Here is a 27532-nt window from a genome sequence, read left to right as displayed (position 1 = left end):
GCTCAATCCCAGGACCCTGGGATCATGACCTGAGCCGAAGGCAGACACTTAACCAACTGAGCCACAAGGTGTCCCGACTTGTATATTTTTTCAGTGTTTAAAGTTTTTTTTTTTTTTTTTTTTAATTAGATTGAAGAGGTAGTGCCTGGTGGAAAATGGAGCTACTAGCTGTGACAGGGCCCTTTAGCACGCCCCTCTGAGAGAACCCGAGGACTCCTCTGGCCCTTCACTCAGCTGTCAGTTTGAAATGTTAGTCTACAAACTCGGGAGGCACAGTGCATTTCCCCCAATCCCTGCTGTCACAGGCAGACTCAGGGCCCCTGGTTTCCCACGGATGGTCGAGCTACCTGAGGGGGTGGGAGCCCCCCTGCGCCCTCGGGGCACTCAGGGAGCATGGTGAGCTTCTCTCTGGTGCTGCACATGCAGGAGGGCGAGGGGTCCTCTGGCGTCCATTTCTGCTTCTGGAACAGGTGGGTGATGTTCGGGGACACAGAAGGAGTCTTCCAGGGGGTTGAATTGCCACAGGGATACTCCCTCATGGAAGGCAAGAAAATATTTCACAAGCAGCTCCAGTTGATAAAAATCCCTAAAAATAAGAAATAGCGCCTAACCCTCTCTTTAGCCTTTCCTCTATGTCCTCAGACCCACACATCTTCTTCTATTCTTGGAGGTTAGTTTCTGCTCAAAAAAAATTAAGACCAGAATTTTGTTGATTGACTAGGTGTGGGGCTGGGCAATAACTATCTACTTTGTGGACTGTTTTATCTGCCTTCTTCCTCCTGGCACCTCTAGCTGTTGAGAAACAGAACAAATAAAAGAGGAGCTGGAACTTCATCTGTTTTGGTCCTTACCTATAGCTCTGAAAAACACTGAATGAGACAAGCCATTAAAATTATACTGAAATTTTAGGATTCTTAGTGGATTTCAACTACTCTCTATAACTCCCTTCTCTGTACTTACAGGAATTGAAAGTTATGTAATTAATGCCATTCTAGGTCTAATTAAACAATAGCACGTCCCACAACTCCCTCCTTTCCCTGCTCAGATTCCTTTCAAATACGTTGTGGGAAGCATATGTCAACTCAGTACAGAACTTTCTATACTGGGAATTCTAGAAATACAGAGCTGACTGTTGACACAGGAGCTTCCTAAGAGGTGGTGACACCCTTGCACACGGGTGTTGAAGGAGAGGCAGGGTGACAGCCAGGGATGTGTAAGCACCTGTGTAACAGAGAGCAGGATGGAGATGGGGCCTCTCGAGACCTGCCATGCCAGGACCCCGTCCTCAGGGCTTGCCTAGGGCAGCTGCTGCTGGGAGAACAGGGGTGTGTAGGGACTTACAGAAGCCATTCTTCCTTCAGGCAGCGGTTGCCAAAGCCTGGCTTGTTCAGGAGGACGTCTGCAAGTGCTGCAAGCTGCTCACTGCCTGGCTGGTCCAAACTAGACAGAGTGAGAGGGGCTTACTTGACAGATACATGACTGGGACAAAGGGACAAAGCAGCCAACACACAACTCGACAGGCGTGCACTGAATGGCTGCTCCATACTGGGCATGTATTCAAGCCACAGAATGCTGCCTAGGGGTGGTTGTAGGTCTCCTGGGAAGGGAATGTGCTACTTCCACATGCCTGGCAATCTGCTGGCATATCATGTCTATACCTCAAAAAGATGGAGTACAACCTATTCACTCAACCTTTACTTTCTCTTTTCTTACTCCTGGCAGTCCTACTTGTCCACTTGGGGTCACCATTCTCAAGTGATGGATACATTAACTTCCTTTGGAGGGCAGTCCAAGGCTCCCTACCACACTGGTTGCTGTGGAAAGGGGAAGATCCCACCAAGCAGTCTGACCTGGGAGCCCCACAACCCACAGGGGTGAATGATGACCTTTAGGGATGAGTCTACACACCTGAAGAAAGTGTACTGCTGCCCATACATCCAGGGGTGAAGGATCAAAGCCGGATATTCACCAAAGGGAGGGATGATGATGGAAAGCATCAGAGCCAAAAACACAAAAGTGGCTGGGAGCACAATCTGTCAGAAAATAAACATGGCAACGTGGGCTGTATGTGGTAGGTTAAATACACACACACACACACACACACACACTCATTCTTCTAAACATGTTGCAGCCCCATAACTGGGCCCTGGTGAAGAAGGTCAGGCTTCTGGGGAACATTATAAGGGAAGACGCACAAAGGCAAGGTGTGTAGGAGAAAACAGAATGTTCTGGTGGCCACTGAAGAATGGGTGAAGTAGGCCAACACTGAGCACTGAGGTAGCCAATGTTCAGCCAGAGGTGAACCAGAGTTTCTGTATCTGAATAAAAAATATATATATAAAAAAAGAGGGAGGAGGAGCAAGATGGCAGAGGAGTAGGGACCTAAATTTCATCTGGTCACAGGAATTCAGCTAGATAGGGATCAAACCATTCTGAACACATACGAACTCAACAAGAGATCGAAGAAAAGAATAGCAGCAACTCTCTGCACAGAAAAGTGACAGCTTTCTGGAAGGTAGGACGTGCAGAGAAGTGAATCCGAGGCGATATTCAGGAAGATAGACTGTCGGGGAGGGGGCCTCCATTGGCCACTTCTGGCAAGTAACAGAGCAGCGGAGCACAAAATCAGAACTTTTAGAAATCTGCTCCGCTGAGGGACATCGCTCCAGTGGCTAAGCAGGGGGTGGAACTCTCACTGGGACAGTGGGGTCTCAGGACCCTCAGGATCACAGAAAGACCAGGGGTGCCTGAGTATGGCAGAGCTCCCATGTATCAGAGCAGGGAAGCCGACTGCAGAGATGGAGCCGAGGAGCGGGCTCTCAGCTCAGGGTTGCCATAAACCGCGATCTGCACCACAGTCGGGCCACTGCTCCTCCAGCAAGGACCCAACAAGTTGCAGATCTGGGGAGACTCCCCTTCCTCCCCTGGGAGGAGCGGTGCGGGAGCGCACCACAGAGATCTGCTGGGTTTGGAGACTCCACGTGGGGTCCTGTGCCAGAGATAGAAATGCTCGGTCACAGGCCGGGTGAGCACGGAGTGCAGCCGGAGACCAGGGAGACGGGAGTGACTGACTGCTTTTCTCTGGGGGCGCACTGAGGAGTGGGGCCCCAAGTTCTTGGCTCCTCCGGGGCGGAGATCGGAGGCCGCCATTTCACTGTCGTCCTCCAAAGCTGAACGGAAAGCTTGCAGGGAACAAAAGTTCCCAAGAGCAAACCCGAGCAGATGACTTAGCCCGGACCGGCAAGGGCAGGGCAATTCCACCTCCGGCAAAGACATTTGGGAACCACGCAACAGGCCCCTCCCCCAGAAGATCAGCAAGAACAGCCAGCCAAGACCAAGTTTACCGATCAATGAGAACGGCAGAATTCCAGCACTGGGGAAATACTGCACATAGAATTCATGGCTTCACCCTCTGTCTACCCCTCCCCCTGCTTGTGTGCTCTCTCTCTCTCTGACAAATAAATAAAGTCTTTAAAAAAAAAAAAAAAGAATTCATGGCTTTTTTCCCCATGATTCTTTAGTCTTTCAAAGTTAATTTTTTAAATTTTCTTTTTCTATTTTTTTTGAATTTTTCTTTTTCCCTTTTTCAACCAACATCTTATCAATCCCCTTTTTTAAAAATCTTTTTTATTTTTCATTTTTAGAGTCATATTCTATCCCTTCATTGTAGTTAACCTTATTTTTTGTATATATATAAGTTGTTCTCTCTTTAAAATTTTGGGATACAGTTTCTTCTAACAGACCAAAATATACCCTTAATCTCTAGTGTATGGCTTTGTTCTAGTCTCCTGCCTGGTCACATTCTCTCCCCCCACCTTTTTTTTAATTTCTCTTCTTTCTTTTTTCAACCAACTTCTTATCAATTCTTTTTATAAAATCTTTTATAATTTTCATCTTTAGAGTCAGTATTCCATCCCTTCATCGTATTTACCTTTATTTTTGTACATATGTAAGTTTTTCTTTCTTTAAAATTTTGGGAGGCAGTTTCTTCTAACAGACCAAAATACGCCCAAAATCTAGTGTGTGGCACTGATCTATTCACCATCCTGATCATGTTTGATCATATTCTTTTTTCTTTTCTTTCTTTCCCTTTCTTTTCCCCCTGGTTTTGGGTCTCTTCTGATTTGTTTAGTGTATATTTTTCTGGGGTCATTGTTACCCTGTTAGCACTTTGTTTTCTCATTCATCTATTCTCCTCTGGACAAAATGACAAGATTGAAAAACTCACCTCAAAAAAAAGAACAAGAGGCAGTACCGACTGCCAGGGACCTAATCAATACAGACATTAGTAAGATGTCAGAACTAGAGTTCAGAATGACAATTATAAAGATACTAGCTGGGCTTGAAGAAAGCACGGAAGATACTAGAGAAACTCTTTCTGGAGAAATAAAAGAACTAAAATCTAACCAAGTCAAAATCAAAAAGGCTATTAATGAGGTGCAATCAAAAATGGAGGCTCTAACTGCTAGGATAAATGAGGCAGAAGACAGAATTAGTGATACAGAAGAACAAATGATGGAGAATAAAGAAGCTGAGAAAAAGAGAGATAAATAACTGCTGGATCATGAGGGCAGAATTCGAGAGATAAGTAATACCATAAGATATAACAATATTAGAATAATTGGGATCCCAGAAGAAGAAGAAAGAGAGAGAGAGGCAGAAGGTATATTGGAGCAAATCATAGCAGATAATTTCCCTAATTTGGGGAAGAAACAGGCATCAGAATCCAGGAGGCACAGAGAAACCCCCTCAAAATCAATAAAAATAGGTCAACACTCCGACATCTAATAGTAAAACTTATGAGTCTCAGAGACAAAGAGAAAATCCTGAAAGCAGCTCAGGACAAGAGGTCTGTAACCTACAATGGTAGAAACATTAGATTGGCAGCAGACCTAACCACAGAGACCTGGCAGGCCAGAAAGGATTGGCATAATATATTCAGAGCACTAAATGAGAAAAATATGCAGCCAAGAATACTCTATCCAGCTAGGCTGTCATTGAAAACAGATGGAGAGATAAAAAGCTTCCAGGACAAACAAAAACTAAAAGAATTTGCAAACACCAAACCAGCCCTACAAGAAATCTTGAAAGGGGTCCTCTAAGCAAAGAGAGAGCCTAAAAGTAGCATAGACCAGAAAGGAATAGAGACAATATACAGTAACAGTCACCTTACAGGCAATACAGTGGCACTAAATTCATATCTTTCAATAGTTTCCCTGAATGTAAATGGGCTAAATGCCAATCAAAAGACACAGGGTATCAGATTGGATAAAAAAAAAAACAAGACCCATTGATATGCTACCTGCAAGAGACTCATTTTAGACCCAAAGATACCTCCACATTGAAAGTGAGGGGGTGGAAAACCATTTACCATGCTAATGGACATCAAAAGAAAGCTGGGGTGGCAATCCTTATATCAGACAAATTAGATTTTAAACCAAAGACTATAATAAGAGATGAGGAAGGACACTATATCCTACTTAAAGGGTCCATCCAACAAGAAGATCTAACAATTAATTGTAAATATCTATGCCCCTAACATGGGAGCAGCCAATTATATAAGCCAATTAATAACAAAAGCAAAGAAACACATCAATAACAATACAGTAATAGTAGGGGACTTTATCACCCCCCTCACTGAAATGGACAGATCATCTAAGCAAAAGATCATCAAGGAAATAAAGGCTTTAAATGACACACTGGACCAAATGGACTTCACAGATATATTCAGAACATTCCATCCCAAAGCAACAGAATACACATTCTTCTCTAGTCCCCATGGAACATTCTCCAGAATAGATCACATCCTGGTCACAAATCAGGTCTCAACCCGTACCAAAAGATTGGGATCATTCCCTGCATATTTTCAGACCACAATGCTTTGAAACTAGAACTCAATCACAAGAGGAAAGTTGGAAAGAACTCAAATACATGGAGGGTAAAGAGCATCCTACTAAAGAATGAATGGGTCAACCAGGAAATTAAAGAAGAATTAAAAAATTCATGGAAACAAATGAAAATGAAAACACAACTGTTCAAAATCTTTGGGATACAGGAAAGGCGGTCCTGAGAGGAAAGTATATAGCAATACAAAGCTTTCTCAAGAAATAGGAAAGGTCTCAAATATACAACCTAACCCTACACCTAAAGGAGCTGGAGAAAGAACAGCAAATAAAGCCTAAGCCCAGCAGGAGAAGAGAAATAATAAAGATCAGAGCAGAAACCAATGAAATAGAAACCAAAAGAACAGTAGAACAGATCAATGAAACTAGGAGCTGGTTCTTTGAAAGAATTAACAAGATTGATAAACCCCTGGCCAGACTTATCAAAAAGAAAAGATAAATGACCCCAATAAATAAAATCATGAATCAAAGAAGAGAGATCACAACCAACACCAAAGAAATACAAACAATTATAAGAACATATTATGAGCAACTCTATGCCAGCAAATTAGACAATCTGGAAGAAATGGATGCATTCCTAGAGACCTATAAACTACCAAAACTGAACCAGGAAGAAATAGAAAACCTGAACAGACCCATAACCAGTAAGGAAATTGAAGCAATAATCAAAAATCTCCCAACAAACAAGAGCCTAGGGCCAGATGGCTTCCCAGGGGAATTCTACCAAACATTTAAAGAAGAATTAATACCTATTCTTCGGAAACTGTTCCAAAAAATAGAAATGGAAGGAAAACTTCCAAACTCATTTTATGAGGCCAGCATTACCTTGATCCCAAAGTCAGACAAAGACCCAATCAAAAAGGAGAATTACAGACCAATATCCCTGATGAACATAGATGCAAAAATTCTCACCAAAATACTAGCCAATAGGATCCAACAGTACATTAAAAGGATTATTCACCAGGACCAAGTGGGATTTATTCCTGGGCTGCAAGGTTGGTTCAACATCCGCAAATCAATCAATGTGATACAATACATTAACAAAAGAAAGAACAAGAACCATATGATCCTCTCAATAGATGCAGAAAAAGCATTTGACAAAGTACAGTATCCTTTCTTGATTAAAACTCTTCAGAGTGTAGGGATAGAGGGTCCATACCTCAATATCATAAAAGCCATCTATGAAAAACCCACAGCAAATATTCCCAATGGGGAAAAACTGAGAGCTTTCCCCCTAAGGTCAGGAACACAGCAGGGATGTCCACTATCACCACTGCTATTCAACATAGTACTAGAAGTCCTAGCCACAGCAATCAGACAACAAAAAGAAAGAAAAGGCATCCAAATTGGCAAAGAAGAAGTCAAACTCTCACTCTTTGCAGATGATATGATACTTTATGTGGAAACCCCAAAAGACTCCACCCCAAAACTGCTAGAACTCATACAGGAATTCAGTAAAATGGCAGGATATAAAATCAATGCTCAGAGATCAGTTGCATTTCTATACTCCAACAACAAGACAGAAGAAAGAGAAATTAAGGAGTCGATCCCATTTACAGTTGCACCCAAAACTGTAAGATACCTAGGAATAAATCTAACCAAAGAGGCAAAGAATCTTTACTCAGAAAACTATAGAATACTCATGAAAAAAATTGAGGAAGACACAAAGAAATGGAAAAACGTTCCATGCTCATGGATTGGAAGAACAAATATTGTGAAAATGTCTATGCTACCGAGAGCAATCTACACATTTAATGCAATCCCTATCTAAATATCATCCACTTTTTTCAAAGAGATGGAACAAATAATCCTAAAATTTGTATGGAACCAGAAAAGACCCCGAATAGCCAGAGGAATGTTGAAAAAGAAAAGCAAAGCTGGTGGCATCACAATTCCAGACTTCAAGCTCTATTATCAAAGCTGTAATCATCAAGACAGTATGGTACTGGCACAAAAACAGACACATAGATCAATGGAACAGAATAGAGAGCCCAGAAATGGACCCTCAACTCTATGGTTAACTAATCTTCGACAAAGCAGTAAAGAATGTCCAATGAAAAAAAGACAGTCTCTTCAATAAATGGTGTTGGGAAAATTGGATAGTCACATGCAGAAGAATGAAACTGGACCATTTCCTTACACCACATGCAAAAATAGACTCAAAATGGATGAAAGACCTAAATGTGAGACAGGAATCCATCAAAATCCTAGAGGAGAACACAGGCAGCAACCTCTTCGACCTCAGCCACAGCAACTTCTTCCCAGAAACATTGCCAAAGGCAAGGGAAGCAAGGGCAAAAATGAACTAGTGGGACTTCATCAAGATAAAAAGCTTTTGTGCAGCAAAGGAAACAGTCAACAAAACCAAAAGACAACCGACAGAATGGGAGAAGATATTTGCAAATGACATATCAGATAAAGGGCTGGTATCCAAAATCTATAAAGAACTTATCAAACTCAGCACCCAAGGAACAATAATCCAATCAAGAAATGGGCAGACAACATGAACAGACATTTTTCCAAAGAAGACATCCAAATGGCCAACAGACACATGAAAAGGTGCTCAATATCACTCAGCATCAGGGAAATCCAAATCAAAACCTCAATGAGATACCACCTCCCCACACCAGTCAGAATGGCTAAAATTAACAAGTCAGGAAAGGACAGATGTTGGCAGGGATGCAGAGAAAGGGGAACCCTCCTACACTGTTGGTGGGAATGGAAGCTGGTGCAGCCACTCTGGAAAACAGTATGGAGGTTCCTCAAAAAGTTGAAAATAGAGCTACCCTATGGCCCAGCAATTGCACTACTGGGTATTTATCCCAAAGATACAAATGTAGTGATCCAAAGGGGTACATGCACCCCATGTTTATAGCAGCAATGTCCACAATAGCCAAACTATGGAAAGAGCCAAGATGTCCATCAACAGATGAATGGATAAAGAAGATGTGGTATATATATACAATGGAATATTACACAGCCATCAAAAAACCTCCCAAAATCTTGCCACTTGCAACAATGTGGATGGAACTAGAGGGTATTATGCCAAGCGAAATAAGTCAATCAGAGAAAGAGAAGTATCATATGATCTCACTGATATGAGGAATTCTTAATCTCAGGAAACAAACAGGGTTGCTGGATTGGTGGGGGGTGGGAGGGATGGGGTGGCTGGGTGATAGACATTGGAGAGAGTATGTGCTATGGTGAGTACTGTGAATTGTGTAAGATTGATGAATCACAGACCTGTACTCCTGAAACAACTAATACATTGTATGTTAAAAAAAGAAGAAGAAGAAGATAGTAGGAAGGGAAAAATGAAGGGGGGGAAATTGGAGGGGGAGATGAACCATGAGAGACTACGGACTCTGAGAAACAAACTGAGGATTTTAGAGGGGATGGGGTGGGGGGATGGGTTAGCCCCGTGATGAGTATTAAGGAGGGCATGTATTGCATGGAGCACTGGGTGTTATATGCAAACAATGAATCATGGAACACTACATCAAAAACTAATGATGTAATGCATGGTGACTAACATAACATAATAAAATTTAAAAAAATAAAAAATAAAAATGAATCAAAAGCCATTAAAGAAAAGAATACCCAAAGCAATCTATAGATTGAATGCAATTCCTATCAAAATACCAATAGCATTTTTCACAGAACTAGAACAATCGTAATATTTGTATGGAACTACAAAAGACCCTGAATAGCCAAAGCAATTTTGAAAAAGAAGAACACAACTGGAGGTATCACAATTCCAGACTTTAAGTTCTATTACAAAGCTGTAGTAATCAAAACAGCATGGTACTGACACAAAAACAAATAGATCAATAGAACACAATAGAGAACCCAGAAATAAACACTCAATTAATCTTTGACAAAGTAGGATAGAATAAGCCACGGGAAAAGGTCTCTTCAACAAATGGTGCTGGGAAAACTATATGATTACATGAAAAGAATGACAGTGGATCACTTTCTTACACCAAACACAAATATAACTCAAAATGGATAAGAGACCTAAATGTGAGACCTGAAACCATAAAAACCCTAGAAGAGAGCACAGGAAGTAATTTCTCTGACATCAGCCATAGCAACCTTTTTCTAGATATGTCTCCTGAGACAAGGGAGATAAAAGCAAAAATAAACTATTAAAACTACAGCAGAATAAAAAGCTTCTGCACAGCAAAGGAAGTAATCAACAAAACTAAAAGGTAACCTACAGAGTGAGAGAAGATATTTGCAAATGACATATCTGATAGAGGGTTAGCCAAAATATATAAAGAACTGATACAACTCAACACCCCAAAAACAAATAATCCAATTTAAAATTGGGCAGAAGACAAGACAGACATTTCTCCAAAGACAAATAGATGGCCAACAGACACATGAAAAGATGTTTGACAACACTCATCATCAGGAAAATGCAAATCAAAACCACAATGAGATATCACCTCACACCTATCAGAATGCCTAAAATCAACAACACAAGAAACATGTGTTGGCAAGGATGTGGAGAGAAAGGAACCCTTGGTGGGAATGCAAACTGGGCCAGCCACTGTGGAAAACAGTATTGAGGTTCCTCAAAAAATTAAAAACAGCAATTGCACTACTGGATATTTACCCAAAAAATACAAAAACACTAATTCAAAGGGACAAAGCCCCCCCCTCCCCCACCATGTTTATTGCAGCATTATTTACAATATCCAAACTATGGAAGTTGCCCAAGTGTCCATGGATAGATGAATGGATAAAGAAAACATGAGATATATACCAGTGACATGGATGGAGCTAGAGAGTATAATGCTAAGTGAAATAAGTCAGTCAAAGACAAGTACCATATGATCTCACTCAGATGTGGAATTTAAGAAACAAATGAGCAAAGGGAAGAAAAAGAGAGAGAGAGAGACAAACCAAGAAACAGACTCTTAACTACAGAGAACAAATTGATGGTTACCAGAGGGGGGAGGGGAGTGAAATAGGTGATGGGGATTGAGGAGTACGCTGGTCATGATGAGCACTGAGTAACATACAGAATTGCTGAATCACTCACTATATTGTACATCTGAAACTAATATAACACTGTAGGTTAATAATACTGGAATTAAAATTAAAAAGTTAATTTAAGAAAAAAGGAAAAAGGAAAAAGAGGCCAATGACCTTGATATGTAGGGTCACTGCAAAAATGAATGCAAATATGACTTTGCCCTTCACTGTAAAGATGAAAAGAATCTTAACATATTCACTATTATTTTATTTTCTCTGCTAGTGAGGTCAAACACTTAACGGAGAATCTTTATGTTACTAGGAATCACAATAAAGTTGGCAAGGAGCAAACAAAGCCGACAAACCTCAAGAGGGTGGCTCATCACTGTGTCTGAAGCGCCGGCAGGAGAAAGGCGAGGAGAAAGTGAGAAAGAGAGAGGAGGGAAAGGCCAGGAGAGGGCAGGCAGGCTTTGGCCACCAGAGGCCAAGCGCGGGCAAGGCCCGACAGTAATACCTGGGCCAGGAAGTCCTTGTGGCTGCGCACACTGCGGTGGAACCGCTTGACCAGCAATGCCTGCACGTGCTGGAGGAGGAGCCGCGCCCCTGTGTTGAGCTGGCTGCGGGGCTTGGGCTCCGGGCAGGCCTGGCCGCCAGGTGGAGGCGCTGCTTCGGCCGCGCAGCCATCAGAGCCCTGCGGAATCTGTCTGGCCTCTCTGGGGCCCAACCACGGGTGTCGGAGGCTGACGTTTTCTCTTTTCTGTTGAGTGCCACCTGATTTGGAAGATTGAATTAATAAATTTAGAAAAAAACACTCGCAGGGTTTGGCTCTCATGTGCCTTTTTTTTTTTTTTTACTGCACTGGTTTTTCCCCTTCATTTAAATTAGTAACAAAATGTCAGGCGAGGTAGGTTAATATGCTTTTAAAGATTCTATTTTGGGGGACACCTAGCTGGCTCAGTCAGCAGAGCATATGGCTCTTAAACTCAAGGGTCGTGAGTTTAAGCCCCACATTGGGTGTGGAGCCTACCAAAAAGAAAATAAATAAATAAAAATAAAATGATGATTCCATTTTTTTAATCATCTATAGACAGAATCACCTGAAATACTTTAAAAATTCTCTACAGTAGCTAAAGAGAAGAGGATATAAATGCATTGACATTTATATCAATGATATAATGATATCATTATATCATTGACATGACAGAGAGGTCTAAAACATATAACTAAGTAAAAAAAATCAACCTTACAGAGCAATGTGTGTAATAAGATCATATTTACACCAAAGAGCACGTGTATCATATACAAAAAATTATATGTTATACATATATACACATGGACATATGTAACAGCAAAGCTCTGACAGAATACCCACCAACTATTAAAAGAAGTTACCACCGCAGGGGGAGAGCTGGATAAGGGGTGAGGATGAAGGGGGAGGGTGATTTTAGCTTTTTTTGTATTATTTCAATTTTTAAACAGCAAAATATATTCCTGTGTAATCTATGGACTTAAGTAAAAGTCAGAGTTGACTTGGTTTTTTCCTAAATTCTTAGAGGCCACTGGGAAGTGGTGGAAAGACTAGTAAACTAGGAGTTGGGTGACCTGGGTTTGAATCCTGACTCTTACTAGATGCATAAATTGGACTCTGTCTGAATCTGAGGTTTCTCCTCTGTAAAACGAAAATGAAAACATTTCACAGAGTTGTGATGAGGATTAAACAAGCTAACATGTAAATGTGCTTTAAGAACTACTCACTGCAAATCACTAGTTATGTTGAGGCTATAGTTTATCATCACTGATTAATGTTCATTTGTAGAACATGTTGCTGGACATAAAGGGTGAGCCTAGAAGACCGCTGGTTGGTCCCCAGCTGCTTTCTTAACCCGTCCTAAAGTCCCCCAGCACAAGGGCAGCCGCAAGCCCAGTCACCCTTTCAGCTAACACTCACAGGCACCTGCAACGCAGCATCCTGGCTTCTGCAGCCTCACTCATGACCTGGTGCCAGAGCCCCAGTTCTCCCGCCTCCTTTCCCTGATCTGGGCTCAGATTTTTTTTTTTTTTTTTTTTTTTTAAGATTTGTTTATTTTAGAGATAGAGTGAGAGTGCGAGCAGGGGGAGGGGCAGAAGGAGAGGGAGAGAAGAAGCAGACTCCCTACTAAGTGGGCAGCCCAATGCGGGGTTCCAGATCCCAGGACCCTGAGATCATGATCCCAGCTGAAACCAAGAGTCGGATGCTTAATTGACTGAGCCACCAAGGTGCCCCGTGGGCTCAGATGTGATGTGTGCTGTGGCTGGTCCTCCCTCTGGTAGGATCCTGCTGCCTTTCCTCATGTCTATCCCATGAGCTTTGCTCTCTGATGCCCCATCCAGACTGGAGCCCACTGTGGAGGCCAGAGCGGAGGGCGCCAGCTGAGGGCAGTCAGAACCCTGTTTGTTCCTGGCTTTCTGCTGCCCTCTAGTGGTCACTGGCTGTGAGCCACAGCTTTAGAGGCTGCACTGACCCTTTTGGTACCTTGAAACTTGGGACGCCAATGGATACCTACAAGTTCCTTCAGACTTTGGAGATAAGATCAGAAACTGTCATCCTCTAAAATGGAGCCAATTAAAAAATGCATTTAGCCATCTGAAAAATGGGAAAAGGTCCACAGTGAGAGTGTGGACTTGGTCCTAGTTAGAGAGCTAAAACCAGGGAATAAGACTCAGAAGCCTGTTTGATTTTAAGGCAAGTCATCCAATCTGTGTGAGCTCAGTTTCTGTCTTAGCAGCCTCATGAGATTATAGTGACAATCAAAACAATGGATGTTACGTGCTCCATGAAGTATAAAGAGCTAAACAAGGTTGAGGTAAAAGATGATTTGTAAATTAGGATGTTGCTAAATCTTAATCAGAAATCACATGCTGTGTTAAAACTTGGCATGTATTAACTCATTTAATTCTCTCAACAATCCTAAAAGGTGGATACTATTAATTGCCCCATTTTGCAGATGAGGAATCTGAGGTACAAAGAGGCTAAGTATTTACCCAAAGCCACTCAGTTAGTAAATTGTGGAGCATATTATTGAGATCTGCCCTACTCTAGCAGCTACACTCTTAACCTCTATCCCTGTATGTCTCTTTGGAACATCCTATTCTATGCCCGGGCTGACCAGTCTTCTGATGTCCAATTTATTCTCCTGAGAAGATCTAATTATTAAGGAGTATTTTGTGCTGATGAAAGCCCCAACTCTTGAAAACATCATAGCTTCTGATATATATTTGCATATTTTCATTTCAAGTCTTGGTTAATGTAAGTCTTTGTCTTTGGGTGACCTGGGAGAATTCCATTTCTGTGTCTATAAAGCTGGAAAGAACACCTGGGCTGCTCCCACCCTCTCTGGCAGACTGCCCTTCCCTCCCCACTCTGCCAGGATGCCCACCTCTTCTGGCTACCATGTGACTCACCTGGGCCAGGCAGCACATTTGGGCTGGTATATTTGACCACTGGTAGTTCTAGGCATAGCTGATAAACAGACTTCTGGGACCACTTACGAAGCAAGATGAAAACCATATATCTTAAGAGTTGGTATCAGAAACTTCACAGGGAGGAAATTGTCTTTGCACAGGAAAATACTGTGGTATTTCTCTACTGAGTAGAAAAAGTAACCAACAGCGGGAGCCCAAGGCATCGAAGGAGAATGGCATGCAGCTTTGCCCATGAGCAGGAGAGAGGAAAACACAGCAGAGAAAGAGGAGGCAGATAGAGGATTTTATCAGTGTGGGAGGATGCCTATTATTCTATCAGAAGCGGCCTGGGTCATGGCAGGTAATCCTGCCTGCATGTCCATCTCCCTATCCCCTATCCTCCACAGGAAATTCACTCATGAACGCTTTCTGTGGCTCTGGAATTTTGGTAGAAATCACAGAACGGGCTAGTTGGGGCCCAGGCTCACACATGTAGAAGAGGGACCCCCAAATCCACAGCAATTATGCAATTATGGCCTCCACAGTTGCAAAGTTCCATAGGGCACTAAATGAAGGCTCAGAATAATTTTATCTCTATTTCAAAGAGGCCAGAAGATCCCAGCTGGTATCTGGGTTGTATTCACTGTCACCATTATCTGTAGGGACTCTGTGGGCTGTCACTCATGCAGACCAGAAAGGAATGGATCAGAGGCCTGGCGGAGATAAGAGGAGCAGATGAGGATGGTGATGTGGCAGGTATAGGAGACCCGAAAGTGGGATGAGAAACTTGGGGGTGGTGAAGCTCCCAGCCTGACCTCCTTAAGAATCCTGATTCATCTAGTCTTTGCACCCAGACCTAATTACATTTGTCATTTAAAGGAACCAAGAATGCAAAATGTGTGTTATTTGGGGGTCAGATAAATACAATGGAGGAGTATTTGCCTGCTTTGTTGCTTCATGAAATTTTCCTTAGATTTTCAATACAGAGCTTGGGGAGTGTGGTGAGGGAACACACTCTGGAACCATACCAGCAAACAGAGGTCCTGAGTCAGAATCCTCCGTGACCTTCAGAAAAATCTGTCAAGAAAGGAAAAAGAGAGCATTTGGTTTAGGCATTCCATTCTCAGAAAAAAATCTAATCCAAGCTCAGTTTTGTTGGGTGCTGCTTCATAATGGAAGGAAAATATATTGCGATTTATCTAAGAACACAGTCGTCTATAAATATAAAAGTGTGTGCACATAGTGACCACAGCTACGTGAAACATGTTTCTGGATGGACAGAGGCACGAAGAAGTGAGCCAAAAATGAAGATTGTTGCTATGCTTGGGTGGGGAGTTACAGCTTTTTGCCTTTATAAAACGTCCCCCTAATATTAGACTTCTGCAAAGAACCACATTTTCTGCTACCTGAGGGGAGCCAGCTGGAATCTCTGCCTTACCTCTTCCAGGGGAGTGTCAGAAATTCCAAAACTGCTGAGCCCCAGGTCGGCTAGTGTGCCCTCGAGCTCTATGAAAAGGCTGGTATATGCTCTCTGCTTGAGATTCTTATTTGGAAGAAGGAAGATAAGTTCTTGACCAATGCATTCCACCAGCTTTGCCTCTGGAACATGGTGTTGTACCATATCCATCAGCTCATTCACATCTCCTAGGACAAAAAAAAAAAGAGAGAGAGAGACTGACATCAACTCTGTCTTCCAGAACTGAACCTGGGAGACGGTGAGCCTGCTCACGTCCCCTACTTTCTTCCGCTTCCCATTTGAAGAAGGGGCATTTCATTCCTCAGTAGTGACTCCTGCGGAGGACTAATGCTGCCTCCTGTCCGTTTTAGCTTAGCTGGCCCAGTGAAGGGCACTGAGAGGGAGAGGGAGAGGGAGAGGGAGAGGGAAGCACTAACAGCACTCCCCACTAACTAGCTGGGCCAACCTGGCAAGGTCATGTAATGTTCCCCCGCCAGTTTTCTCCTTTGTGCAATCAAATGGTCTGTCCCTTGCAAGCTATGTAACATCACGCAGGTCATACCCTCTTTTTTTTCATCGGTTCAAAGGGGAAAATAATGGCACCCACCCACTTTACTGTTATTTATGAGGACTGGATGAATTAATACACACAAAACACTTAGAAGGACATGTCTGGCGCCTAGGTAAGTATTAGCTGCTACTGTTATTATGAACATCATCTCTAGTAAGAAAGCTCTTATCATTATTGTTGCTCATTCTTATTCACCACAAGCCTGAAGGTTAAGTCAAAGTTCCTTTCATTTTCCTTGTCTGGCCAAGCTATAGGTGACTTGCCCAAGATGCATACCTGGGACTGGTGCCCAAGCTGGAGAAGAACTCCCCTTCCTAAACCACACACCAATGCCTGGTCTAACTCTTTGAAGGAATGTGCCATTTCCCTTGGGACTGCACCTGCCTCCTCCAACGAACAAACTAACCAATCTTAACACCTTGATCTCAGGAAATGCTGAAGGGGATCAAGAAGCTGTGGAGTGAGACTGGTGCTAGGGGGATGGAGTGTAGGGTGTACAACATGGGGTGTGAGGAAGTGTCCAGTAACAAGTATTTACCCTACACCCTCATACAGTCAGAATTGAATTTTATGCATAAGCATGTATTACTTTGAAATTAAAAATCTGATTAAAAAATTTTAAAGCATGTATGTGAAGAGACAGTTCCCTATTATCTTGAGAAGCAGGTCAAAGGGAGGATTCTAGGGACTCAGAACCCAGGTCTTGTGCATTTCTGCCAAGCAGTCCTCTTAATTAGGGCCACCTGGTGGATTCTTTGCTTTCTTTGTTTTAAAAATGACCCATGTGGAGGGATTTCATGGCTTTCAATCCATGTCTTTCTCTCGAGCTGGACTGGAAGCCTTGTTTTATGTCAGATTCACAAAGTAGACTCAATTGTCTTTAGCTCTGGGATGACTTCACACAGGGGCTGGAGGGCTCCTTGGGTGAGGAAGCAGCTTTGCCCTAAACAGCTCTCCAGGGGTCATGTGCATTGTTCTCTGAGGAAGGAAATCGAGCCTGAAGCTGCTGGATTCCCAGGAATTGTGTCTTAGTCATGTGTGTCAGCCTTCCAGGGGGAGTCCTGGAGGGCTGCAGGCTTGCAGCGTCTGTCAGGGAGGTCTGCGCGTTTGTGTGGTGCATGGTTGTGTGAGAGGGGAAAGCCTTGCGAGGAAATAACTGGGGAGCAGAATGATCTTCTTTCTCTTATTTGGGGCATAACAACTTACTGTGCTTCCTACAGTTCACAGCATCCCTCTTATAGCAAAATAAATAAATAAACATTTGTTTAGAAATAAAGGAATATTAAAAAAAATTACTCCAGTCAGCAGGCCCTGTTTCCAACTTGATTTTGGTGCATCACTGTATTGGTTTTTAAAAACTATCAATGTCTTGACCAAGATTCCTCCTGGGAGGGAACTCCAGCAAGCAGGGAGAGACCCACGGCAAGGCAGGCTAGGGGAAAGATACAGAGCTGTCACCCTGAAAGGATGTGTTCCTATGCGCCACAGGTTCTGTCCGTGCAAAGAGCAGGCAAGAGAGTGGATGTGATGCGGATCTGGGCGTTTTCCCTCAAATTTCAAGCACGGTATGTAAATAGTGTCTAGTTTTCCTGTTTCACTAGATTTTAGTCAGTAAATTCTCCAGATTTAGAAAAAAAATTGTACTAAATAGAGAACTTTGTTTTTTCTTTGCTAAGCAGATAGTTTCCCCCTTGTCATCAACCTGGGTCAGTACACAGGTTTCATTTTGCTCCCTCTTAGGGATATGGGGTGTGTGGTTTTCCATTTGCAAAGATACCCCAGAAGCTGGATGGAAGTGGGCCTTCATGGAGGACAGCAAGAGTTGTTGGCAAGTACTCTGGGTCCCTGAGGTCAGATCCCTTGGGATGGGTGCATACAGTGAGAGCCTCTCTTCTGCATCTCCCTGGAGGTGGGGGTGCCCCCGACGAGGTTTAACACACCCTAACTCAAGGGAGAACTGCTGGAAAGTTGGGACGCTGAGGGAAAGTCAGGAGTGTAACAAGGATGTGTGACTTGGCATCCACTCCGTACATTCTGACTGTCTGGAAAAGTTCACTCTGGGAGCTCTATGTTACCATGGCTTCACCCGAGGGCCGCACCTGGCACCTACAGTAGCCCTTCTCCAGACACTTAAGTAATGCTGCCTGGAGCCAGGGCAGAAGGACCCAGGAAAGGAGGCTTAACAGGGCTAGGACGAGGAGTGAACAAACACTGGATTCCTTAATTAAGGGAGGAGGCCCTTAGGCCCAGGGCTTTTAAAGTCCCTCTGGGAATGGAGGAGAAAGAAGGTCAAAGAGAAAGATGAGCAACTGCATGACCAAGGGCTTGAGAAATGCACAGTGTTCTCTTTTCTCCCATTAAAACGTTTGACAACAGGATACACCCAACCATATCGAGAGATGATCACCAGACAAGAACCAAGACACAGCCTGCCCCAGTGCGTACCGTCCAAGACTTGTTCCGGAGTCATCTCATCTATGTGGGCTGGACACCTGCCGGAGAAACCCTCAGACGCACAGCTGCAGGTCGCCTACAACAGACGGGCGTCAGTCACTTGAACGACCGCATCTCCCTGATGCCGACTGCTATCCCCACCGCACCTCATTTGTTTCTTGCCGCCAAAACTGGTCAACAAATTTTGCCCCCCCCCCCACTTTAATATATTACTTCATGTGAGCATTCTGAGGGTGTGGCTATTTGATTTTATCGCGGAGAGTGTGTGAGTCAGGCACAGAGAGTAATAGCACCTCAAAGGACACCCTTGGCTTGTCATTATCATATGACAGCTGTAGGTCGGCCTGTGCAGGACATTCTGCTCCTCTGTCCCCGTGGATGCACGCTGGCCTGTAGAAGCCTACCCAGGACAGGAAAACCTGGAGGCACCCAACCCTTACACTACGAAGCCGAAGGCCTAGGTCATGCTACAAAGTAACCAGCCCGATCACTCGAACAGGAGCAGTGCCTAGTCTCGAGGAGGCCAGGGGACGTGCATAATGCTTTCTCTCACTTATCGTCTCCACGTCCCTGACAAGCAGGAACAGAGCTGATCAGTTTCGTTTTCTGCGTGCAAAGAAACCAACACTGATAAGCAATTAAGGAATTTGCCTGGGATGACACAGTCCTCCACCTCGCTGCTACCCAGACCCGAACCTGGTCTCCTGACAATGCTGAGGGGGGTCTCCGCTAATGGGTATTGTCTGGCTTCATCATTTTCAGCTGATAGTTCCCAAGAAGGCCTTTCCTTGGCTTTCATTTCCCAGTGGACTTTGGGTTGAGTTAGGGAACATAAACACTGCAATGAAACATGGGAAGCCTCAAAAGCCACTCTCCTTCCCAGCGTGCCCAGCCTGAGACGCTTCTGAGTGGCGACACACCACATGTGTGTGTAGGGTTCTGGAGTACCATAATCTCAGCTCGTTTCATTTGGGGTAAAGCATCTCTGGAGGAGCGTTCACAACATCCATTTATCAAAATCTGCAAAGAGTTTCAGAAACAAAGAAGTAGATTCTGGCCACTAGAGCCTGACTGGGGTGGAGATGCCGGGCATGGCAGCACCACGCCGTGTGCTTCTTCTGACCCAACACAGACTCTTTCCCCAGGCACATGCATACCTCACAGCCTGCTCTTTGGTTCTGGATGTTTTTCATCTTGCGCACCAAGGTTAAGTAGAAGCCCGTGCCAAAGCAGCTCTTCAGGAAGAGCGGGGTGCCCGAGCAGTAGAGCCTTCCCTGGGAAATGATGGCGATGCGGTCCCCGAGGAGGTCGGCCTCGTCCATATGGTGAGTGGACATGATGATGGTTCTGCCTGCAAAGGCAGAGGTCAGGGGATCACCGGGTAGGCCTGGGCAGGGCGGTGCGGAGAGGATGCAGAGCAATCTCCCTGTGACACGGGCATAAACACTGGAAGTGGATCAATAAAAACAAGTATTTTTTTTTTTTAAGATTTTATTTTTTTATTTGACAGAGAGAGACACAGTGAGAGAGGAGCACAGGCAGTGGGGAGAGGCAGGCCTCCCGCCGAGCGGGGAGCCCGATGTGGGGCTCAATCCCAGAACGCTGGGATCATGACCTGAGCCAAAGGCAGGCGCTTAACGACTGAGCCACCCAGGCGCCCCTAAAAACAAGTATTTTGCAGCAAAGTCCAGAATACTAGAATAAGAACAACAGCAGCTGACGTTTTATAGCACCCTGCATGCTGTTAAGCACTGTCACATACAGTATCTCTTCATCTGGCATTGGACCTGCTTCCAATAAATCACTGTGTAGGGGACCTATTTATTACAGTTAGTTGGCATCTGTTGAGTTCCATATGTATATTCTCTGGATCATTAAGTACTGCACTTATAATCTTCTCAAAGAACACACACATACTTTGAAACCAATGGGAAATGTCATGAAAAGAAAATGGTAACGAGGATTCCAGGATGGCAAACTGATTGTGGGACTGAGTCACGCCATCACATTCATGGGCCCTCTGAGCTCTGCCTACCATCTTTCTGGATCTGCACCCTCGGGTTAGAAGGTGCTGGGATAGAGGGAAGCCCGTCCCATTTTGAGACACTGCTATCTGCTGTAGTCCTCTGGAGCACGGGACACATGCACGTCACCCACACACCTGGTCCTAATGGTCATCTGACAGCTACGGAGTTTCGTGGGATGTCTGCATGTGACTTGGTTTTGACTCTTAGTCAAAGAGGAATTTTGCCTAGAGCTGCATGCCTTGTTCCAGACAGAAGGGCTGCAGGTTGAGAGAACCTTTTAGAATATTTGGGGAAGTAGGCTGCTCCATTAGTGACTCCCTGTCTTTATTGGTGTAAACATTTCAGGACGCTTCCCCTGGAACTCGGATTCATTCAAGTCACTGCTCAATTCTGTCAGAGTGTAGTTATGGCTGTTAAGTATGCTCAGTTCCAAAGCACCATGGTGAGAGCGGGGGTCACAGACAAAGGCTGGGTGAGAGTACAGGGCACCGAGCAGAGGCCATTACCTGAGCGGTACTTCAGGAGCAGGTCCCAAATTGAGCGTCTTGAGTAGGGGTCCACCCCTGAGGTGGGCTCATCCAGAATGACAACCTTGGCACCTCCCACGAAGGCAATGGCAACAGACAGCTTCCTCTGCATGCCACCTAGAGGTCGGTACAAGACAACAGAGTCACAAGGGCTGTGGAGGACCGGAGGAGAAAGGCCCAGGGCTGGTGGTGTAAGGGGTGGGGGGGGCGGGGTGGCGTGCCTTCCAGCAGCAGCTTGATGTTGCCTCCTTAGAGGTTTGTACAGTGTTCAAACCCTAGTGGTGTACAGGCCTCTTTAAATGCAGAAAAGGCATGAAATGCAGAAATGCAGAAGCAGATAAGACCATTTGAAGGCTGTTCTCACATCTTAGTTCAAACCCACGAACGTCAGAACAAATACAGCCCAGGTGGCTACAAGATAGGGTTCCATGCGGGAAATGATCGAGAGGTAGGTTGCTCTTAGGTGCACAGAGTAATTTTATAGAAGTGCTCCACCTCTTAGGAGGTTTCTTAGAAGCCTCCCCTTCTGCCAGTGTCCTGGAAGACAATGGATTTGCCATCCGTAGCCCTGTCTTTTTCCAATACCAAGCACCTGATAGATCCTGAGCTTCTTCGTTCCTCTTGTGGTGGAGGCCTGTGTCCTCCAACATGGCTTCCATCTCCAGCTGGGCCTCTTCCCAGGACTTCCCTTTCAGCTGGGCATAGAACAGGATGTGTTCAGCCACTGTGAGGCTAGGGGACAGAGCAATGAGAGAGGCAATGGGCTCAGCAATTCCACCTCTAATGATTCACTTTATAGGAACAATTAAGGATGAGCACAAAGTTTTAGCAATGAAGATGTTCATCATGGTGCTATTTATAATACCAAAAAATAAAAAACAAAAAACAAAAGAAAACCCAGATCCTGCTAAATATCTAATAAGAGGGGACAGTACATTTATATAATGGCATAGTATATAAACATAAAAATTATTTTATTGAAGAATATGTAATGACATGAAAAGATGTTCATGATATCTTGAGTGAAAAAAAACACAATTGCTTTAAAAATGGAAGATTACAAAACTGTATGCAGAGTTTTACTCTCCTTTATAATGTTAAATAATGTATCTATACATGCATAGGAGAAAGTTCTGAAAAATCATATACCAAGGTGTGAACCGTGGTTATCTCTGGATGGTGAAATTACAGATGACTTCTGTTTTCTTCTTTTAATCTGTATTTCCTCCCTTCCTTTCTTTAATTAGTATATATCACTTTTTAAGTAATAAGTAAAAGTTTGGGGAAAAAGCAACTGAAAAGCCTCCCGAAAAGTCAGTTTTTAGTGCCTGGCTTAAGAGTGAAAAAAGGAACAATGGTCTCCTCTCTTGGTCCCTGGGAGGGAGTATTTCAGGGTTGAGCGAGGGGCCCCAGGATGGGCCACCCTGTCGGAGAGTGGGGGGCATTACTCTTCTGAGGGGGCAGACCTCAGCTCCCAGTGCCAGAGGCATAGTCTGAGTTTCTGAAGGATACCTCTCATAGCAGGAAGGACCAGGGACCTTGAACACGGGGAAACCAAACAAGAATACTGCCTCCTGCCCCCAGAACTGGCATCCTTGAGCTCAGCCATAGAGAACATGTGTGTTGGGGGGGTGGTCAGGGTGGCAATAAGGCATGGAGAGGGTCTCAGTTCCTGTTCTACTTACTGGTGGAATAGGATGTTGTGCTGTGGACACATGCCAAGACTCTGCCGGACTGCATCCAGGCTGGTTTCAATGTCCTTTCCCCCAATGAGCACAGTCCCTGCTGTTGGGGGCAACAGACCCGTCAGGATGGACCTGTCAAATGCAGGAGTCAGTGACAGAAAAGATGACCTTGAGCAGTACCCCCACTCCAGCGTTGCTGAGGACTCTCACAGTGACTCCTGCATTGGCTCTCAATTGAAACCAAACCATTATTAGCTGTGGGGACCAACAGGTTCCCATACAGGCCTTAGATGCTTCTAAGCATCTACTGTGGATGATCCAGCCCCTACTGTGGATGACCACTTCTGCCTTCTCTGCTTCTATTTATTTCCTAGGGCCCCAGGCGGGCACTGATGGGTCCTCAGGGTTCCCAGCTGCAGAACATTCACTACAGAACATCCCTCCCCAGCTCAGTCATCACCATTCCTGGTGCTGTAGGGGCTCAATTAAAGGTGTGCAGTGCGTATAGGTCAATATATGCCTGATATCATTATTACAAAGCATAGGGAAGGATCTTAATGAGAGCTCAGGCATTCAGTATGTATTTGTTGATTCAGTGATTGAAGGCAGGCAGAGGAATTACCACCAACAATATCATTTTTGGATTCAAAACAAAAAGCTCGATATCCATGTTGGCCTTTTTTTTGGTAAAATGAGAAATAATGATGTCCACCTCATGGGTTTGTTGTGAGGATTAAATGAGTTTACACTTGTAAAGCACTTAGAACTGCGCCAGCATAAAGTAAAGCTCAAAAGTATTATTACTATTTTTAGGGCGCCTGGGTGGCTCAGTCGGTTAAGTGGCCGCCTTCAGCTCCGGTCATGATCCTGGAGTCCCAGGATCAAGTCCCACATCGGGCTCCCTGCTCAGCGGGGAGTCTCCTTCTACCTCTGACCCTCCCCCCTCTCATGCTCTCTCTCTCTCTCAAATAAATAAATAAAATCTTTAAATAAAAAAAAGTATTATTATTATTTTTATTAAACAGTGTGTTTCACCTCCCAGGGGAAGTTGCATTTTCAGCAGTCGATGAAGTAATGTGTTTGCCTTGAGAAGCCCTGAGGTCTTGGGTGGTGCTCTGGGCTTTCTGACCATATTAGTTAACAAGGTGAGCAATCAGTTGGATATATTGCTGCCTGGCCCAGCCAGCTCTGTCCCTGAATTCAGATACAATCTCAGGTTATCTGAACTTGTACTTAGAAGCTGAAATCTCTGTTGATCAACCACTAGAGGGAAACAGAATCAAATATAATGGCACCTGCCCCACATTCCACTCACACTGAACCTCCCTCAGAGAACATTCCAACGTAGGGTGTATACTGCTGATCCTTCCTGGTGCTCTGTAAGAGGTCAAAGGACTTGAAGACCACTATCACACGGCTTCCCGACCCCCTGAGAGGACTGTCTCTGACATTCCTTGGGAAACCTTAGCTAGCCACGTTCTCCTTCTCAGCAGATGGCGCTCTGATCCCTTAAAAAACGAGGAGAGCTTCCTGACCTTTCTATGCAGAGCTTGCATCTTCCTTGAACTTTATCTTCCAATCGCCAGGTGGTTACCTCATAGGCCCCTCTAGGGAGCACACCCTTTTTACTTTCTCCAAAACAGATCGGTAAAGGAATCCTCTTTGGAAATAAGTAGTACTCTATGGACCGAGGGCGTGTGATGGTGATGGCTATGACTTTAGCACCATCACTGATGGTAATAACACTGGAGAGGTTGCGGATGGGCAGACAGGCTCACAGTGTCAGAGACCAGACAACTGAAAAGACCTGGCTCTTGCCCTCACTGAACCATTACAAGTTGGTGACACCAGAAAGTCACTTCAACTCTCTAGATGTCCACTTCCCCAGCACACAAAGGGGGCAGTAAACTTACTTCAACTCCCTTTCCCACTTCTTGTGAGGATCAAATAAAACAACGTACATGAATGAGCTCTAAATACTGTAGTATACTTTACACATTCTTGGGACACAAATACATAGTACATTTTTGTCACTAATACTCAGTGGGAAAGAGTAGACTGCAGCTAATGGGGCAGAATAGAGCCAGAAAATAACAGGATAGAAGAGTAATCCAGGCTCTTTGCCCGAAAACTCACAAGGTGGTAGTTTTTCCTGCTCCATTGGGACCAAGGAACGCGGTGATCTGGTTCTCGTAGAAGGTAATGTTAAGACGGTCCACGGCTGGTCTGCTGTAGGGCTCAAAAATCTTCACCAGATTTTTCACACATACCCCAGGAACCAAGCCTGGAAGTTCACGTTCAAAGAAAGAGTCTTGGAGGAAAAAAATGAACATGATGTAAGTATAATGCTGTCATGTACACATTCCCCAAGGCTTGCTCTTCAGACCACTGTCTTTTGCCCCGATGGCTTTGGCTGTGACTTTGTAAGGCTGACTACAAAATAATCATGGTAATAATAGTACCTAACATTTATTAAGTGGCACTATGTGCCAGGCTTTGTTTAAGTGCTTTATATGGATTACCTCATTTTACCCTTATAACAGCTCCATGGGGACAGATGTTATTATGCCCATTTTTATAGATGGGGAAACCTAAGGCACAGAGACATCAAATATCCAATCAAAGTCACACAGCTCATGAACAGCAGAGCTGGAATTCAAACCCAGAGTGCACTCACTGTATATATGGAGAGTTAGCCTGAAGCTCAATCTTCAGCCCAGGCTGTCATTTCCAACAGTCTGTGGGGCATTTCCTCATGCCCCACATTCTGGTATCAGCTCAGGCTCCTTATCTTCCTCCCAAAACATAACTTTCCCTCAGACTCTCCCATGTCCACTCCTGTAACCGCCCTTCTCCTGGTTACCTTGGCTCAAGCCTTTGTGTTAACTTTGCCTAAAGTGGACTTCTCAGTTACTGGGTAGGACAGTCTACTCTTTCTCATCACTGCCCCTCCAACTCCACACCTCCACTCATCCATGCCTTTCCAGTGCAGATCCTTGTGACCATGCTGTCCACTTCTCCCAACCTCCAGTCCCCCTCTGCTTGAGTTCACCTTGTACAGTACCACTTACTTTGTGAACATTGTAGGTTCTGAGCATTGACTCCCCTGCAAAACAACATCCTTCTCCTATGTGTGCCTTTTGGTCTTTCCTGTAACTAAGATGGAATCGGGCCCAGCCATCTGATTTTGGCCTTGGAACTCAACGCTGGGAGGGCCATGCCAGAGGCACTGTTGACTGCAGCCCAACTCTCTGAGGAGCCAGAGGTCACTGACCTCAGCTTTGTGCAATGGCAGCTTGGTTGGGCCAGAGGCCTGGGGGCCGGACCCTCTCAAGCAGTGGCAGGCAAAGTCCAGAGGAGGGGATAGCAAGAGCATTTTAACATTCACAGAGAAGCACATATGTTTAGGGAAGGGAGAACATGGGGAGACGTACAGAACTGGTCTAGGAGAGAAGGTAAGGAAGGCAAAGCCCGGGAATACTTGCAAACCTAATTCTTTACTTCAGGAATTATTAGGTAACTTCCACAGTCAGGAAAGGCTTTTGATGGTTTGAATGAATGGGCCTGTAGATATGTAAACCACGAATGAAGTGTAGTCAGCTCCACTAGACTCCTTCCTCCTGTGCACAGAAGCATTTATTTTTGTCTTTCCTTATAGCTCATATCCGCTTTAAGTCCCAGTGACCCAAGTTATTGTTCTGGCTAAATCCTCGGAAGTCAGCACATTTGTGCAACTCACTTGGGACTTGCCTAACAAGGGCACAAACACACCACATACTTGGGATTTGCTTTCTCCAGGAAATATGCGTTAATGTCTGGCTGGACCATTCATTCCACACACGTGCGGCTCGGCCCTTGAGAAGCTACCAGGTTTAACCCCTGTCAGAAGAGTCTGTTTCCTGGGGTCTGCTGCACCCCAGTCATGAAGTGTATTGCTCCATCCTTTTACAGTACTCTGCACTTCTCCTTGCCTATGCTCTGCATTCTTTATTTTTTTTTTTTACCTTTTATTCCTTCTGGGTGTTCTGGATCCTCCATTTCCTCTGTTACGGGTTCCGTCCTTTCCAGAGCCTTTTCTCCTCTGGTTGAACACCCTGCACCAACCAGAAGCCATGGTTACTCCTGGTGAGAGCTAACAATCACTAAAAGCAGGAAAAGGAAGGGAGAGGGAAGGGGTGGCAGAGTTTCCTACCACAGCTAGAAAACACGGTTCCCTCAAAAGGCCAAGTCAGCATTCCTGGGGACCAGCCCTGAGCATGGTTCTGCCGCCCACTGACCTGTGGGCCTGTAAAGTCCCGAAAATGGCTGCCAGTACCTCCTGGCTGGCTGGCTGGTCAACCTTTGCCGAGCCCAGATGGAGCTTTATAACAGGTGTTTCACCTTATCCTCTTAACACGCCAGCAAGGGCCCACAGTGTCAGAAATTATAATTTAAAAAAATATTCACAAAACCAGGACTCAGTTTGCAATGGGTTAATTTTCTTTA

General features: G+C 44.5%; 1 protein-coding gene across 1 annotated transcript in view; it reads right to left on the bottom strand.

The window, feature by feature from the left end:
* The window catches only part of ABCA4 (ATP binding cassette subfamily A member 4), a 134988-nt gene that overhangs the window by 37846 nt on the left and 69610 nt on the right, over positions 1-27532 (bottom strand). The window contains exons 19-31 of the mRNA XM_035017997.1: positions 27052-27141; positions 25184-25358; positions 23048-23179; positions 21955-22094; positions 21342-21479; positions 19966-20159; positions 18800-18884; positions 15766-15971; positions 15356-15404; positions 11401-11657; positions 1909-2033; positions 1342-1440; positions 348-534 (exon numbers count right to left, since the gene is read on the bottom strand). Of these exons, the coding sequence (XP_034873888.1) occupies positions 348-534; positions 1342-1440; positions 1909-2033; positions 11401-11657; positions 15356-15404; positions 15766-15971; positions 18800-18884; positions 19966-20159; positions 21342-21479; positions 21955-22094; positions 23048-23179; positions 25184-25358; positions 27052-27141 (1877 nt within the window). The remainder of the gene's footprint in view (positions 1-347; positions 535-1341; positions 1441-1908; positions 2034-11400; positions 11658-15355; positions 15405-15765; positions 15972-18799; positions 18885-19965; positions 20160-21341; positions 21480-21954; positions 22095-23047; positions 23180-25183; positions 25359-27051; positions 27142-27532) is intronic.

Source organism: Mirounga leonina, unplaced genomic scaffold, assembly GCF_011800145.1.
Source record: "Mirounga leonina isolate KUSES-001 unplaced genomic scaffold, KU_Mleo_1.0 Mir_173, whole genome shotgun sequence".
NCBI classification, from domain to species: Eukaryota; Metazoa; Chordata; class Mammalia; order Carnivora; family Phocidae; genus Mirounga; species Mirounga leonina.
Note: the sequence above shows the minus strand (reverse complement) of the source record. Positions and strands in the feature narration are given on the sequence as shown.